Raw genomic sequence first — 18779 nt, forward strand, 5'->3', positions numbered from 1 at the left:
TCTGGGAACCTGGATTGAGTTTAAGTTTAGTTCAGTAAATAAAAAGCGTTGATTACTGGCCCGTTATAATATTATTCCTGGCATGTGCAGAGTTTGTTTTGATTTATGGCTTGAGAAAATTCTCTGATGTCTTTTTGACTGAATAAATGATAAAAAAAAAAAAAAAAAAACGAAAAAAAAAAAACACTGGAATGTCTGAAAATGAAAAGTAAGTGTGTGTGAAAATTTGAAAACGCTCAAACCATTTTTTACTTAAAGGAGCATCATTTAATAGTTAAGATATTAACGAGGTAATGATACACATTCGGAATTGTTTATTATGTTGTATAGTATCCACAACTGAATAAACAAGCTGCTCTCAAAGTAAAATAAGGTCCCAAGAACGATGTTTGTCACTTACAAACAAAGCAAAACAGTGTGAAACCGTGTCGTCCTTCAAGGTCAGTTTGTTTATTTTATTTTATTCAGTGGTGAAATCATAGAGAGTTTGTTCAGCTAGTTTGTTTTGGCATTGGAAAAAAAAAAAGCAAGTCAGTGAAAATGATGAAAATTTCTTCCCCATGATGACACTCTGCACCTATATGATAAACCAAAGTTGGAAGAATCATTACAAAATGTTGCAATAGCTCCCTGTGGAACTACTATTTTAATCTTTCTCAGTAGTTCCCCTCTTATGAAAACTACCAGTAACCCCTAATAAGGCTGGCTCTGAGACCATGACAAATATGGGGAAAATACACACACAAGGGATTAATACATTTCAAGTTAATCCATTTATTGTGTTATTTGTTTAACAAATGATCTGGCAGGAAAAATGCTGATAACAACTAAATTCAAAAGAACTCCAAAGTAATTGAGCGCGGCGCCAGGGGAAGAGGGCGTCATGACATGACCTGGACCTGGACGGGTCTGGTGTTGAGTAACCTGGAGGCAGTGGCCTGCTGCCTCAAATGCCTTGATGACCTCCAGACCAGCAACACTAAGAGACAACAGGCACACAACACAGCAGGCCTGAGCAGAGGGCCCGTGGCCGTCACACCTCCTGTCAGTGGTGGGGTGGCACAAAGTGCAGTTACTCAAGTACTATACTGAGGTACAAATTTGAAGCAACCGTGTTTTACTTGAAACTTTTAACCTTTTAACTTTTAACCTCATCACATCTTAAAGGCAATCATGACCTTCGTACTCCCCTACATTTGTCTTACAGCTTCAGATTATGAGCACAATTTCTCTTAACCTACATTTCCAGTGAAGACCTTGTTTCTGTTTTCTGACACTGACTGGTTCAATATGAGTCTTTGACGGAAGCAGTTGCTGGGCACGTTGGCGGCAGTAATGAACCAAAAGTTCTCATGAATACATGGCTGTTTTTGGTTTAGTGTAACTGTCTTTGGGCTCTGTCACTTTACTGACCATGTCATACTGTATGACACATTGGATTACAAATATATGGGACTGATTCATGTTTTGACAATTACAGAATTCACACAAAGTTAAAGGGAAAGAAAAGGTTCTGTTCTCCCGCAGAGCTAATTTCCTCAGATTTATGTATCAGTCATCTCTCTGCAGTGTTTGTCTACTGAGGAAGTGAGCACTTCAACAAATTTTGGATGTCAAACTGGACACACTAGTCTACTTAATAATAAGTCCTATTTGCAGTACAAATACAAGGGCTGAGGAATGGACTCTCCCACGTTTGCAGCTCTGGTTCATCATAAATGTCACGGTTTCTAAAATATTCCTGTTGCTCGACACCCAAGGTCTTTAAGGTTTTAATCTGAGGGAAGGTTGAGAGGAAATGCAGCAAACTTCATGACATACATATTTTTCAACCATTAATATAAATTACTAAATGTTCGTTAGTGTATCAAATAGCAATATAATATATAAATCGTACCTTAAAATGAACACCATTAGTAAATTATGATAAGACACATTAATTAACTCTTAACTAACTGTTATGTAATTGTTAGCTAATGTTAATTAATTTCCATTCATTGAAAAGTGTTACTGAAAATTGCTTTAAGTTTAAAATACGAAGCCAGTGTTGTTAGGGTGATGGGATATACTGATATTTGTGATAACCATGATCTTAAAAATTTACATTTTGGTATTGTGTTAATGATACACGTCATGATTGTGTCTACTAGCCACCACACTCCCAGCCTCCCATCAGCATCACTGTTAGCTAGCCACCAGCTAGTTAGCCTCTAATCAGTTCCAGCATTTGCTAGCCATTAGCCGACAAGCCTCCCGTCAGCTCCAGGGCCCGATAGTCCCCGACCTAAGACTGTTGATACCTCCATTGTGCCCCTAGTTTATTCTTTCTGGGGAACCTGCCTGGCCTACAAGGTGCCTCCCCGAAGAAAGAGAGGCCCCCGACCTCACCCTCAGGCTCCCTGGTTAGCGTCTGTGGTCTGGCCAACATCTGCCAATGGTCCTCCATCAGTGGCATGGCCGACACCAGCCAGTGGCTCTCAGCCAGCGGCACGGCTAATTTTCCATAGATATCACAATCATATTGTTATCGCAAAGTGTTTGGACCATAAAAATAGACCACATTTAGTGATGTCATCCTTGTCAATTGACTGTTAGTTAATGCTTACTACTATGGTGACTAATGATAATACATGTATTGAAAAGTGTTACTGAAAATGAATGTGTAAAATACCAACACAATAATGATGCAATACATAACTGCCTCTCCTCTTGTATGGCCAAATACGGCTGATTTACTAATAGTGATGCATTCAAATAAAACACTTTTGGTTTCAATCAATATTAAAACACAAATACTCATTAATGTACAATCCCCTGAACTCCAATTTAGCTTATTCTGATAGACATTAACAAAAGTGTTCCAGTGAAAAACAGAGGGTTTTATCTAAATATTAGATTTAGATTTGAGTACAGCTGTGTAGTACACACAGGAACTTCCTCAGAAGAAAAAAAAAAAAAAAACCTGATGTGGGAGCTGTGATGGTTTCAGACACAGCAGATTGGCTGGGGGCGTAGCCATTATGACACATTTATGGCTTGTGTGAGCAGAGCTCGGCCTCTTTGAGCGTTTGTTCTTTAGAAACACATGACCAGAGACTACCAGAGAATTTCTCCTGAGCGTCGCGCCGAGCTGACAGGCTTTTTATAGTGCTCTACTGAAGGTCAGACTGGTTTCAGCTGCCTGTGTTCAGACCTGTGTTGGAGGTGCTACTGTTGTTCTTACTGAAATGCTTCTGAAAGGTTAGAGAGACTTCTCATTAAATACATGATAAAGTGTCTCATAACACTTCTAAAGTAGAGATCACCAACAGAAGCTTCACACTACTCAAAGCATGAATTGTATTTGTTGCTAAATTTACCTGGAAGACAATCAAATAAAACACTCACCATACTGTACACAGCACAGAATCATGCACATCAATCTGCACTTCTTCAACTTGCTTACTTGTACAGTTCAGCAGTTTTAAATCATCGTGCTCTTATTTGGTATCATTACACACCAAAGTAGGATTCGCTACTCCCAGCTTCATCCTGCACTCACCTCCTTAAAAAGAACAAAAAAAAGTAAAGAAGAAGTGATTCATCAAGTTCTGTCCTGTGATTGTTTAGGTCTGAGTAATAACCAGCCTTTTCAACAGCCCTTTTTGTTGGGGGAGGGGGATGCTTGATGTTTGATTTACAGAGGTGCAGAGAATTTCCAATTCAAATACATTTTTATATATACATTTATTTATATATATATATATATATATATATATATATATATATATATATATATATATATATATATATATATATATATATATATATATATATATAGCATTGTGAAAAGGAACATGTAGAGAAGAAAGAAATTACGCTCAGAGTACAAATCACCTTGGAGACCCTTTATCTCTCTCTCTCAGCGGAGTGCTGTGGAAGCTGGTAAAGCCGGAGCTCGTTCCCGTAATTATGTTTGATGTGGAGGTTATTGCAGATTCCCGTTCACCCATCGGTTTAGCATGTTGCCGCAAATGTGCGCTCCTGGGATCTGTACCTCTGCAGGGCTTGCAATAAGTGATTAATTAGTAAGTCATTATGGGAACTATTATTAAAGGGGCACTATGTAACTCTTTACCCGTGTTCTTGAACTGTAAGACCGCCAGACACAGACGCATTTTCTCACAATGTGGGACGCTTTTTCCAGAGAATGCCATTGACTGTACAGATTGGTAAAGCCCACTGAGGCAACGTGATTGTGATTTTGGATCATATAAATAAAACTGATGATGACAGCAGTGAGGTCACACTCCCTCTTACGATATCTTGATAACAAGATCGAAAAATAGAAGTAATCAGGATTTGGGAAGGGGTTACGTCCTCAACTCCTAATCATGCAACAGCTGAGAACGTCTCTGTGAGCCGACACAGAAGTAATAAATGGTTTTATGTAATGCAAGTCTGGTGTAAGGCATGAAGTGTCAAGCTGATAAAATAATATTTGTATATTTTGGAGCTGTTCATGAGGCCAGAGGTCACTTTTTGGAACCCAAACACAACACAAGGGTTTATTTACCTTCCAGATGAAATCAGTTCCTGTTAACACTGACAGAGAAAGTTTGGGGAGCTTTATGAAGACAAGCGGGCGTTTGTTTTTTTGTATAGTTTTTGTTTTGTTTTTACAGAGGAAGAGGGCCTGCATGGAGTACAGGATGTGTGTTCTAAAAATAATCCTAACAATGCTGCAGAATAAAAGCTGATGTAATTCAAAGTCGAAAAAAAAATGCCCCTCGTCTGGTTGTGGTGTAGTTTACGCTCTGCAGGCCGAAATCAAAAAGGTTGTGTGTGTAGGTGAGCAGACGGCACATCAGGCCTGGTTGTTGTTCAACTCGAGCACATGTTGCAGACAGTTGGCAGCACTCGGCTTGATTACTGGATGAGGTGAGATAAGGTGCAACATGTGCGGTGAGTGCACCTTCTCTTTGAAATGCACATGTTGACATTTTTTATGGTTTGTGTACAGGGCGGGGGATGGTTTCTTAGAATTTGCACACTCGCCTGTCATGTTATAAGTAAACTGCTGCATCATTATGCATGTGCATGTGAGAGCATGTTGTGGCACGCCAACACCTACAGAGAACACAGTGAGTCACTGGAGAATGAAAAAATGATTTTACTACCGCTTCTCTGGAAGACTCAATAGACGCTTCTGGTGTATTTTGTCTGAAGCTCAGGAAGAATGACACATTGTTCTGCTCTCCTCTTCTAGGAAGCTAATCTTCATGATAATCATAACTTTTAAAGCTCTTGATAGAAACACATTAAGACGTGTTTGCAGTTAAGTGCAGTTTCCTGTCTCAGCTTCGAGGCATAAGGTGAACATTTTGGGAGGAAAGCGTTAAAAACGGTGAACTTGCGCTGCCCACCAAAATTCATTTAAAAATCCACCAATTTAGTAGCAAACTATGTGGTGTGCATTTTACTGTTAGTCAACCAAAACCCCCAAACTCCTGCATGTGGAAATAAAAGTTTGAGTCACCGAAGAGCAAATCACACACTCAAGATCTCATTTCATAGAAAAATAGTGCTCATTTATTATAAATTAATGAAATGTTCATACAAATATAAATAAGTGCAAAGTTGTATCAGTCTGCCTGCTTCGTCAAACTTCTCAAATTATCTTCAAGCAACCACAGCCAAAGGTTTGGCTGGCAAAGAGTACATCTTTATAAAAGACAGCACCAAAAAAAACAAACAAAAAAAAAAACACAAGTCGTCTTCACTCATGTAAACTCATGAAAATACATTTGGACTCTTCTCCTCATCAGGAAAAGACAGATACCATTATTTTAATACATTCATTTGCAGACAATGGCTAAGCCTGTCTGTGCCACAAAAACTACCACATCTCTTGGCATTTCTCTCCTGTGACTGTTGTCTCAAGTAGGATTCAGTCGAAAGAACTGTTGTCTAGCTCAGGCAAGTTTGGCATTGACCCTTCCTCTTTCCACATTTTCTGCTCTGAACACATACGATTCAGATTTATTTGTTTTGTTTTGTTTTTTTTAAAAGTTCAGCCCTTTATCTCGTGATATTCGGTGCTGAATATGCACCCAGAAGGCCATCAGTGTCTTTGTACAAGGACTAAGTTTTCCATTGTCTGTAAATTTCCAGCGTACACTCGGTCAGAGGTCCCAGGATGCGGGACAGATGTTGCCCGCGATGATCATCCAGGGAGGCTGCTGCAGCCTCGCAGCACATTGGTTAGCAGCAGAGGGAACCTGTGTGTCATCAGACTGTAGACAGCTGACTGTACGCCTCACTTCAGCTTTCAGTAAGTCGTACGTCATCGCCAGACGTTATCTCTCTTTCATACCCCCAGATTACATCAGTTCCCTCTTCATGTATTAGTCCTCAATTCTGTGACCTTAACAGGCCCTTTTTCTGTGAGAGAAACATCTCGTCAGTACACTTTAACAGCTCCTATTTTCTCTCTTGGCTCTGCTCGGCCGTTATTCCTCAGCTGCACTGAAATTGTCCAGTTTCTTCTTGAGTCTTTTTCTGCCCTTTCAAGAGCATCAAGTCCAACGCCTCTAGATAGGAGCATCATACTGCTGGAGGAACTCCTTCAGAGGATGAGGAAGTTGGTCTCTTTTAGTGGAAATGTCCAAGTGTCCGTTAACCGTTTTCCTGCACAGGTGCTGCAAGGTGGACAAGCTGGCGGAGAGAGGTTTGATGAGCTCCAGAGGGATCTTCTCCCCACCGGAGTAGATGTAGTAGATACTCCCACTGCGAGTGTTCCCTTTGCTCTGAGACATGTAGTAATGCACCAGCTTGAGGACACAGTCAAAGTGAGGAACAGACTGAACATTTTTAGGGTCTGTCTGCAGGAAAAAAGAGCTTGATTCACACTGGATGCGCAGGTTCTTGGTGCCTGACGCCGTCTTGACGCTGAGGGCGAACAGGTGCCGGTTGTCGGAGCTGTCCCGGAGGAGGAATGTGCCGGTGGCCTCAGCCGCCAGCATGGCATTGGCCTCCTTCCCGGTGATGGCGCCCCAGTAGAAGCCACTCTCCTGGAGCTTGTGCAGTGTGGCGAGGACCATCTGGTACTGCGTCTTGGAGGCGAAGGTCTTGTAACGTTGAGGCAGCCGCATGTTGGAGTCCAAGATGCTGCTGCTCATTGCGTTGTCAAACTTGCTGTGAGTTACCATGGCCTGCTTTTCTCGGCAGCCTGGGGGAGCACTGGGCACCGCTCAGACGAGAGAAGAGGTGGTGGGGGTTAAACAGAGGTTCAGAGGGTTGTCCCGGAGGTCAGTGTGTGTTGAGAGGAAACACCTGAAGAGAGAAGAGAGAAAGATATTAATGCACAGTGAAAACCGAGCTCTGTTTTATCCATATCTTAAACTCCTGCAGCTCTGCTGGAAACTAGTTTTCCAGATGTGGAATATCATGTACATTTCATGGCTTCAAACTTCCCCAGAGAGCTCTTATTTTCTAGAAACAAAGAAGAAAAGAAAAAAATCCACCCAAATTCTTTAATTCCTCTCCACAGCTTCAGGGAAGTTGCGGGTTTAACAACTAAAGACTGCTTCCATTTAACTTCCAGCCGATTCGGGGAAACTTTTTTTGTGTAATCTGCCCTCGGGACTCACCACCTCGGTCAGTTCCAGTAAGGACATTGTAATCCTGGTTGCGCAATTTACATACCAGGACTAAACCTCACCTAAGTTACTCTAAAGACCCAATAAACATTAGTCATCCACATTTAAACTAGGATAGTAAGAACTGTGTGACAATGAAAAAAAAAAGAACAGATCCTCACCTTCAATGTTTCTCCAAACGTGGTCTTTTTGGAAAAAAAAATAATCCAAGTAATAGGACAGATGTTCACTGTTGCTGAGTAGTCTGTCTGTCTGTCTGTCAGGATGATAATTCTTTGGCAACAAACTTCACACTTGTAAAGTAGCTTTCTCGGTGTGTGTGAGCAGCTGTGGCCCGTGTGCTGCTCTGTGCTGAGCTGTGAGTTACTAGTGAAGCAGTGAGGCAGAGGAGGGCTTATAACTGCGAGCAGGCTCCGCCTCCCCCCTCCTTCCAGTAAAGCCTCTCTCTCTCGGCAGATTGACAGGAAGCATGTATTTATTTATTTTTTTTAAAGGATTCCTGCTATGAGAAGTGCCCTCCCCCCCACCACCACCACTGTTCCTCCAAAACGAAGTCAAGGAGGAGTTCCTAGCAGTATTTATTTACATTTGGTAACCTAGTATCTCTTCATAAACACTTTTGTAATAATACACATTTTATTTTTTGAGGATTTAAGAACCATCGTATGTAAACAGGTTATGATGTTCGGTATACATATATACCTTTTTTGGTAAAAGTTCCCCCTTTTTACGTGAGGTAATGATTCAGCGTATGTGTAGTCAGTTTCTGAGAAATTCAGAGTAGTGATGGCACGCATGCGGGGCGGCAGTTCCCCATAGAGGGCGCCAGATTTTAGGGAACTTCATAGGGCTTTAGCTGGTATCCAGGGGCAACGATTGAGAGGTTTTTTGATGTTTCCCCTGTAGTGTCAACAGGCACTTTATGACTGTTTTGAAGTTCCTTATTACAATCTAATAAGATGGGTTAACATGTCGATAAATATCAGCATGTGTGCTTTTATATTGGACTTTGTAGGTGTTATTTACTGTGCACTCATTATGCACTAAACATACTGTAACATGAACATAACTTCTCAGATTTAATACTTAATTTCCGGTTCCAAATTCTATATGTAGTCTGCTACCAAAAAATCCCTTAAACTACATATTTTTTAGGTTAAAAAAAGTACCAGATAAAAGTACCATATAATTATTAATTATATAATTTTTATAAGTATTTGAGAAGTCACACCACACTGAAACATGGTTTTGACCACTTAAAAGTGCAACAGTAAGTGAGGTTGGTGTATAATACTGATACTGATAATGATGATTTCCAAAGAGAAGCTCTATTTGTTGTGAAATACTGTACATTCACCAGGATGGCACTCAGTAGAACACATACCTCCACCAAGGTCACAATCATATCAAATAAAGCATATTCAAATATCACATCTAACTGTTCTCACACAGAGATACCAGCCACCTAAACATGCCTGATTCTGTCATTATGATCCAGGCATAATTCTGAGAAAATGGCGAAAATGCCGAAAAGACACCCAGTCTCGCAATGTTAAAGGAAGTGAGAAAAAAAAATCCTGGAGCCGCACTGACTGACTTTTGTGGAAACCCGTCCGCCAGTTTTTATGTAATCCTGTTGACAAACCAACAAACAACACAGGGCACACGTGAAACCATTTCAACACAAGACACTTAACACACGCCTCTTCATAACCTTTATCGAATAAAGTGATTATAATCATCAAATCAGCAGAAGAAGTCACTGTACATTGAGGACATTTTAAAGTAAAGCATGACACAGATGTTCTACAGAGCTCCCTTAAAAAGAACAATTATCATTATTCAGCTTCTTTTGTAGCACAATCATATTTTTCCATGGCTGATTCAACAATATCTAGTGAAATACCATTTATGTCATTTCTTTCTTATTGTGGCAACTCTAACTCTCCTCCTGACCTTATGAGATGTTCTTAATCATCAGATAATTTTCATGTCACTATCGAATAGTTTCAAGGAAGTGTGACTTCAGATCCTCATGTTAAAATCTAATCTTAAGCAACATGCGTGACTGGTGCAGTGCTCATACCATCCACATCAGCTCCCTCCCTGCTGACTCAGCCGTGAGCACCACCAGCCCCGGGTGGTTATAGGTAGTGTCATGTCAGGTTTCCTTTAAACAACTTTGACTGATTAGCAGAGAAAATCGAAAAACCAGATGCACTGAAACTTCTCAGAAACGAATCCAAAGTATCCGTTTTGGTGTTTTTACCAAAATTCGGCTGGGAGCTGCCTGGACAGCAAGGCGCGGACTGACGCCACAGAGCCTGATGGGCTCTGGTAAAAGCCAGCTGTGTCCACAGAGGTGAGTCAGGTGTTGTCTGAATCAGACCACCGGCAGGATAAAGGGGTGGGGGGGGGAAGGAGGGAAATCACAAGAATGGCCTCGTAACAGTCTACTTGTTTCCAGAAAATCTATTGTGTCATCATGAGGCATGTATTTAGCATCCCCAGGGATCATGATGAGAGTCAACGGAGGCGAAAGGGAGAAGAAGTTGGCTGGAGCCGTGAGCGAGAAACCCCCCACACACATCTCCATAGAAACCACTATGCACATCATGACAGCATGCTGACTTGGCTTTTTACGACGTTTACTGTAATGTTCTATGTCAGCTACACTTTTGAGTGAAATGAAAGCAAGGAGGACATCAGGACTTTAGAAAAGAGAGAGAAAAAAGAAAGCAAAATAAACAAAGCAGACAGCGTTGGCCTAAGGTCAACCTTCAGATGGATGATGAACCAACTGACCTGGAGCTAAGGAAGCTGTTGCTGTAACACAGCGTGGGACGTCAGCCAATCGACTGAGGCATGGGGTGTGAGGCTTGGCAATGACAGATTTGGCTCCGTAGGCTACGCATGTCTGTCTTTCATCTCCAGTGCAGAATCTAAATAGAGAACCAAACACACCCCTTTAATCCGTGTTTTCTTGTGCTTCTAAATGTGTATCCAGGCTGAAGTGGGCATGACACAAAAAGCAATTTCAATTCACACGCAAAGTCGATGAATCTAGTGGTTGAGACGAGGCCTCGGTCTCAACTGCTGTTTAGTGGAAAAGGCAGCTGTTTAGGTTTTCCCACACTGACTCAGAAAATTTACTCAAGCTCATGGTTCCCGTAAACCCCGCTGGATGTGAGGGGGGAAAGTGGACTCGACTGGAAAGCAGAAAAATGTTATTCGACAAAATATTTTGGAGCAGCGCGGTCAAGCAGAATTTTACCGGACAGGGAAATCTTTTAAAAGCTCTGCACGTTTTGCCAGTTTTGTGAAATTATTTCTGGTGCTGACAACTATAAAGGAGCAGCTCATTGTTTGGACAGCTGAATACAGTGAGGCCTGAAAACAGGCTGAATCAACAGCACCAGCAAATGTTTTGTATTGAGTATCCTCTGCCGTTAAAGTTAAAGCGTCATGTAAGATTTGGCCAACCATCTAAATCATATACCAAACTAAAAGCTGCAGCATATCACCAGTGAATCTGCTAACTGCAGCAAATTATAGCTACTCTTAGCTGGTTAGCACGGTTAGCCTTGCATCTAGCAGTCCAGGCTAGGCCCTCAGAGCACAAGGGGAGTGTTGGAGTTTACACCTTTGGAACAGTTAGGCTGGAGCTAGCTGGTTAGCATGCTAACTTCAGTTGATACAAAAAATATAAATCATGATGTCAAAATGGCTATTTATTCTTTTTTTTCTTTTTTTTAACTTAATTTTGATAATTCTAGTTGATATTTAAATGTTTTCAGCTAAAGAATGGAAATTAGAATCTGGAAACACTAAATTAAACTATCATTAACAAATGGTACATTAACAGTGCATTCAATTTTTTGACAATTTATTAAGCAGCTGTAAAGGTTTATAACCATCAGTTTCAACTTAACAATAAACAATGACATAATAAATGGTTAATTAACCATCTCGTTGTTTAAAGTTACAATATGTAAGAACTGGCCACCTGTAGGAGGTCCCAACAAACAAATGGGGGGCAGCGTATCACCAATACAGCTACTAACTTCTGCTCATTAATACTCTTTCCTGTAGCTATGTATGGTTGTAGCTCTTTGCTGTGGTTAACTATTTATCTCAGTTAGCCATGCAGCAAGTGGCCCGAAGCTGACTCAAGTTCCCACAGACTGGGAGCTTGTGAGCAGTGGGGTAGTTTTGGTGTTACATCGAGTATCCTCAATAAAGGTCAAAAGTGATATTTCTTTGTAAAATTATTATTTTTTTAATATTAAACAGATATTACATATTGCACCTTTAAGAGTAAACAAAGTATCTTTTAAAGACTTTTACTTTGTTTATTTTGGGGGGACCCTGCTACCTTTCTGGAAAAAATAGATATTTCTGAGTTTGTATTATTATGATTCAGATGTTAAACTACAAAGTGCCTGTTTAATAATTGTTCTAAAGTGTTACTTAAAGTATTTGTTTTCTTTAATTCCATCTCACGCCTTTTGTCTTTTACATGATACAGCGTGATTTAAGGGTTGTGAAATGCAAACTAAGCCGTGTGATTCAAATCTGATGAATTACCGTGTAACTGTCACTGATTATCTGAGATACGCTGGGAGGTTCCTGGCAGATCAGTCAATCTAATTCCTGTTAGCTCTGTTTCATTACCATGTGCAGTAGATTCACTTCCTGCCTCTACCTGCATGCCTCCCTTGTTTTAATGTCACCATTTTTCCGCTGCAAATCGTTGCCATTTGTAGCTGGGTTACTGTAAAACTTCCTTGTTGGTTGAGCAGGACCACTTCTGTGTGATTACCAACCTTCTAGTATGGTTTCCTGGTAACTGTCTCTCTCTCTCTCTCTCACACAGACACTCTCTCTCTCTCTCTCTCTCTTTCTCTTTCTCTCTCTCTTTCTGTGTTGCTGTCAATGTCGCTCTTTGTGTGATACTTCTGAATTATGGGAAATGTCAAGTGTGACCACCACAGATGAGAAGTAACTACAGTACAAGCCACAAAAACCCAAAGTCACAACATTGTTTTTCACAATCCATTCTTTAAGACACAGTCACAAACGCTAAATATGTACACTTGGCATCGGCAGAACAGGAATTTATGTATCTTGCGTTGATGACAATCATTCTAGAGAATTGTTATGTGGAGAACTGCTGGGAATTAATCACAGAACATTGTATTCATGAGTTGTTGTGCAACTCTAGCACGGAGCATTACTGTAAAATTTACAGGGAAGAACACTTTGTTATTACTCATTCTTGTTAACCCAGAAGTGGGAAGTGAGCACACCTTGTACCCACTGTTGTTCTTGGATTCTAAATACCACGGACATTAAACTGTTCTTAACTAGCAACCCCCCCCCCCCAATTCAGCCAAAAGAGCATTTATGAGGTCAGATGTTGTTGGATAAGAAGGTCAAGCTCGCAATCTGTGTTCTGTTTCATTAAAGATTTGTTCAGTGGGGCTGAGGTCATGGATCTGTGAAGGCCAGCTGAGTTCCTCTAAGTCATGCCCCATGCAGTGGATCCCCATGGGACCTTTCGGAAAAAAAGTATTGTACAGTGCACAAGGAACTACACAAATAATGTTTGTTGGTTCAAAATACGATTTTTCAAGTCAAGAAAGTTAATATTTTTATAATAACGTATTTTAAGTAATAAGTCTTTTATTTCATAAGTTTTATGACAAACCTTTTAAATTCACAAACATCATCCGATAAACCATAAGGGTCTACACTGCCAAAATCCTTTGAGAAGAGAAAGAAGAACAAACCGGAAAGGGGAGCGGCTGCGTACTTGATACTTCCGCCGACCGAGTAGGCTAACTTCCTGATTCAGTCAAGCGGCTGTTCTAGACATTCTTAATTTTATTTGACTGAATGGCTCAAATTAGTCATTTTGTGTGAACTGTGACGCATAAGACAAACGTATCCACTGTTTTACAGCCGCTTCTTTCACAATGTAAGCTTACGGGAGTAGTTTTTTTGGGCCACAGTTCATCCCGTGATATTGTAATTATGCAATTTAGGCTACCGGTCGGAGCGAGCCGCTGTTCTGTCCCCTGATGCCCGAAGTACCTTTTTGTCAAACCGATTTTTTGTGGGGTTTTTGTCTGCCCATGGTCTTTATGAAGAAGAACAAAATAACAATTAAAGTTATTTACACCCTTGACGTGCCTCACTAAGACACAGCTGCTAATCATGAGGAATTTCATTACACAACAGGTGTCATTTTACAGGGGAACTTCATCTTTTGCCGGTAAGTGTTTGCAGTGGGGTTATGTCGTCGTTGTTTGTTTGGTGCGTTTACAAGACAAAGTGAGCAAGCTGCATGCACCGTTGTGTTTATTAGACGTGCAGTTCTTGTACATAGCAGTGCAAGCAGCCGTGAGCTAATAATTAGCAGCTAGCCGCTAGCCAAAGGCTTAATACTGCTGCTTGGGGGAAAAGAATGAGCAGGTTTCTGTGTAGCTGTCTGTTTTCATAATGGGCAAATTGTATTATATGTAGACCCTTTCAGAGATTGTTTAATTTTAACTTTTTAATTTTTTACTTTTAATCCAATTTCAACTATTTAGGGGTTCCCAACCACCGGATCACGGACTGGTATGGGGTCATACGTCGTTAATCACCGGTCCACGAAAAACCCAATAGAAGGTAAGGGCATAAGGAACATAAGTAATTGTCATTTATGTACGCAAATACACTGTTTCATAATATTTATTTTAATCATATTTTAAATTCATAAGCCTTGAGACTATAAATCTGTGTAGTTTGAACATTTGATTGGTTTTGCGCTGTGTAAAATGTGTTTAGTTAAACAGTCTTACTTTAAACATAGATATAATATAGAAATAAATAATTATGGACAGATTCTGGATCAGGATGATGGTGCAAACTAGTGGATTTCAGGAAAAGATATTAAATGTCAATGTGTGTGACAGCAAGTGTCCTTGGTACGCTGAATATTTCCCAAATTGTATGAACTAGTTCTACTACTAGATTTGTTTATAGGTCGGAGATCAGAACATCGCTTCCAATCAAAAGTCCTCCATAGTGTTGTTTTGTCTTTTCCACTTCTAATCAAACATTTGGCATCTTAATAGAGGAAAGCTTTTTTTTATTTGTTTTGTTGTTGTTGTTTTTGTTATAGTTAGATTCAATGTAGTATTCTTCTTCCATATGGATCGCTATAATTCAACAGCTTGAACATCATAATCTTGACATCCTATGAGTGTCATGTCCAAAGTCCCTGAGCTCTTTACTCCCAATTATAATTTCTTCATGCTTGTTTAAGGAGATTTCATGGCTATGTGCAAGAAAAATAATGACCCACAAAAAACCTCAAATAAAAGTTGACTTTTCAAATGAACTGAAAACATGCCTCAAGTAGACCAAACGTCTCCACACTTTTAAGCAAGATACAGGTGTTTCTCTTTATGTCAATAAGCCGATTACTACTAGTAATACAACTTAAACACGGATAGTTGGCACTTGATGATCTGAAAAGATGTGAAAGTTGGCAGTTTCACAAACTGGGCACGTGCGGTATGCTGAGCATGCTTTCTTGTATATCACACACACAGGATTCTATTTATAGCCACAAGTGTCGTCAGTGTCGCAGCTGCCTTCTGGGAAGAGGTAAAAGCAGAACAGAGCTATTTACTTCGTCCTATCACACCCTCAAAATTGTACACAATTACCTTTGACAACTATTCTTATATTACGTATTAAACACACAGATTGGCAGTTCACTTAAGTAAAAGTTACAACACACTATAAAAGTCTACTTTTAAAAGAAAAAAGTCAAGGTCCAAATAAGTCAAAGTATATAGGTGTCAAAACACTTCTGATATAGATCCAGTAATTTCATGGCAAGGAGGTGGTAATTACCAAACAACAGATTATTGTCTCAAAATATGAAGAGTTACACTGGACTTGAGTGATTGATTGCACATTAAGGCGTCACTAATAAGGAATTCAATTTAAAATGGGACATTAGCCACTTGATTAGCCAATTCTTGATTATTAAGTTGTATTTGTCAGTAATTAGCAATTTACGGTGGCAAGCATAAAAAAATATTTTAAAAAGACATTCAGGAAATGTTGTCCAAGTTCAACTGACCTGAACTGGTGAAAATGTAAATGCTACTTACATTTACTTGCCTGCAGAAGTTGGGCACAAACTGGTTGGAAATTTCCTGCAAAAGTGTGAAAGTTATTATCAGTCATTTATAAACTGCTAATTGTAAAATAGCACACTATTGTTGTGATCACGATTATGATTATTATTATTAACCAATATTGGGCTAATTTTCAGTATTTTAGGTGACACTTGTGGTAACTTAATTTAATTTTTTTTCTTAAATGTTACTTACCACCTATATAACCTGTAAAATTAAGTGTTACCAAAAACATATAATGCAATTCAATGATCAGAAATCACTCCATCATTGGCACTGATGTTTTAATAGGTAAGCAGTGTTTTTGAATTTGTGTCTTGTCAAGGTGGAGCTAATTTTAAATTTTCAACAAATGTTGGATTTTCTAATCTGTATGATACGTTACGAGCAGATCAAATGCTCCGTGACAAATATCTGAAAAACAAAAAATGGAAATACTCCAAATAGAAACAATTTCGAAATGTGTCCGTCTTTTCACAACAGCTGTGAACTTCTCTTTAACAGTAAGTTATTACATTGCCGAGAATGCTTTCAGAATAAATGATTAGATTCCTGTTTTTATGACGTACTTTCTGGCATAGTTTGACGTTGGCACTGCCAGAAAATGAGCTGGCACGGCTCCAGTGTTTATATAGCACCACACTGTGTCCCACTGACAGGGCAAGTTCGGCTTGCCTCAAGGTTAACGAGGGGAGGGGGAGGAAGAGACATGGAAAGCTGTTAGTATGAGGGCTGTGATAAACTTGTTCATTATCCAGAGTCCGTTTTTTGTTTTGTTTTCCTCGCATAAGTCAGTGAGACAATTATAGGAATGTTTAGTGCTGTCGCGATAAGTTGCAGCACGAAGTGGGTTAGTTGCCAACATGTTAGCCTTGTGACAGTAAGCTGAGAGCTCATGGTTATTATTGAGACACACATCATACGACTAATTCCTGAGAGGGCCCCACTGGAATTTCAAAACCTTTTCTTTCCAAATCACATATAGCTGACACAATGTGGTGGGGACAATTTTGACATTTAGCGCTAACTTGTGAAAATGGATACAGGAAATGCTCACTGGGAGTGTGTGATTCGGTCAGTTCGACTGCACAGTCATGGTATTAAGGAAGAAGTTAAAGAAAGAAGCGAATGTCACAAGCGTCATCACCCAATGTGTCATTATTTTCCACCATGAACCACATTGTTCCAGATGTGGTTACTAACCACATGGCTTCAAACATTGACTGGAAAGTTAAAGTTCAAATAATGTTGTTTAAATGTTAAAAAGATGGAAAAAAGAAATGAAAAATAGTTTGACCTTATATTTGACCTTAACTTAACAGCCTCAAAACCATTCAATATAACACTTACTTGTATGGAGAATGGTGTCTCTAATCTTCATCTTGTCAACATGTCTGCCAGCCACCATTAAGTTCACATGTGTGCATGTTATTGACCTACATATCATATTGACACTTCCACAAAAGGTGTCGTGCCACGTTCACATTACATGTTTATGACCTCTCAGTAGTAATGGGAGGTGGATGAGACAGTGATGGAGTTAAAGCTAGGGAGGTTGCCAAGCCTGTGTTTCAACATTTCACCGTGTGACACCACAGGTCACTTTTAAAGGTCCCATATTATGAAAAACACGTTTTCTCTGGTCTCTACATATATAAGCTGATCCTCCCTGAGCCTGCCAATTGCCAGAATGAGGAAAACAAGGGATTCCTGCATGGTCTCTGCAGCCCACCCACTGCAGTAAAACGGGGCTCTTACAGGCTGTTCAGATTCAGCTCCTGTCGTTACATAACGAAAGGATTCATTTACATAAACAGGCCTCCTCTGCGCCATGATAGGAGATATCAGATAGGGGGCCGTTCATCCCCGAGGTGAAGTTCGGTGTGTCCTGCGGTCAGACAGCAGTGTTTCGCTCGGGGCTAGACATGCAAATAGCTCTGTTGTTGGTTGTAAAAATCAACATAAGTGCCTATATTCTGTCCAAGCAACAGAACATTTCATTTTTTAATGACAACGTGCCGGCTGCGGGTTGTGTTAGCTTGGGTGTGTGTGTGCTAACCACTTCACATCGGACTGCTTCAGTAAGGAGGGTCAGTACAAAGCTGGCTTTGCCTCAACACTGATCCTGGTAAAAGGATCAGTCCCAACCATACCGGGCCCAGCAACTGCACCCGAGCCACTGAAAAGTGTTGCCACGGTTTGATAGTATTTACAGTTGTCTACGAGTATGGTGAAGTCAGCTGGAAATCGGCTAACTAGTTAGCTCCGCTTCGGTCCGCGATGCAATGACGTTTGAAGCAAGTTTAATGTTAATAAAATTACAATGGAGTTTGGTTGTCACAGCAAAAACTCTGTAAAGATGTGCAGACTGGAGACAGAGACGATGCGAGCAGTGTCCAAGAGTTTGGAAACTGTGTTGGAGACAAACACAGCTTTCACTAGCTGTTAGCTATTAGCTACACGGCAGTAACTGTAACAACACATACGAACAAACTAACATTATTCAGACACACTGACCGTTCTGAAACGTCCTGCTGCAGCCACAGAGTCTGTACTTCTTCAGGAGCCTCTCCTTCAGGGTCCGAATCTGAGTGGAACTGGTATGGTTGAACGAAAAAATCTCAGCGAGCCATAGCGACACATTTAACTGCACACCCACCGTAAATATTAGCGCATGTTATTGCTAACACAAGGGGGATCCGCTCCCTGAGAGTGACGTAGCAGGAAGAGCTCTCCAAGTAAGCTTTGACAGACGGAGCTCATTAGCATTTAAAGGTGCAGGCACAGAAACAGACTGCTCTGAATGGAGGTCTGCAGAGCCACTTCTAGACAGCTGAAATTCAGGACCACGCATAGGTTTGGGGCAATGCATATCAAATACAGAGTTGTTGGACCTCTGACAGCTGTGTGAAACTGATGAAAGACAGGATAATATGGG

General features: G+C 40.3%; 1 protein-coding gene and 1 long non-coding RNA gene across 2 annotated transcripts in view; both read right to left on the reverse strand.

Moving 5' to 3' along the window:
• Positions 1-18553, reverse strand: part of LOC119013906 — a 62439-nt gene extending 43886 nt beyond the window's left edge. The window contains exons 1-3 of the long non-coding RNA XR_005072852.1: positions 18359-18553; positions 15815-15859; positions 10446-10582 (exon numbers count right to left, since the gene is read on the reverse strand). This is a non-coding gene — a long non-coding RNA (uncharacterized LOC119013906). The remainder of the gene's footprint in view (positions 1-10445; positions 10583-15814; positions 15860-18358) is intronic.
• socs3a (suppressor of cytokine signaling 3a) lies at positions 5549-8020 on the reverse strand. Its single transcript, XM_037088815.1, has 2 exons — positions 7802-8020; positions 5549-7314 (listed from the first exon to the last, which is right to left on the reverse strand). Exon 2 carries the CDS (start codon positions 7188-7190, stop codon positions 6573-6575), a length of 618 nt encoding a protein of 205 aa, XP_036944710.1. The 5' UTR covers positions 7191-7314; positions 7802-8020; the 3' UTR covers positions 5549-6572.
• Positions 18554-18779: the final 226 nt, after the last annotated feature.

Source organism: Acanthopagrus latus, chromosome 23 (genome assembly GCF_904848185.1).
Source record: "Acanthopagrus latus isolate v.2019 chromosome 23, fAcaLat1.1, whole genome shotgun sequence".
In the NCBI taxonomy this organism is placed as follows: Eukaryota; Metazoa; Chordata; class Actinopteri; order Spariformes; family Sparidae; genus Acanthopagrus; species Acanthopagrus latus.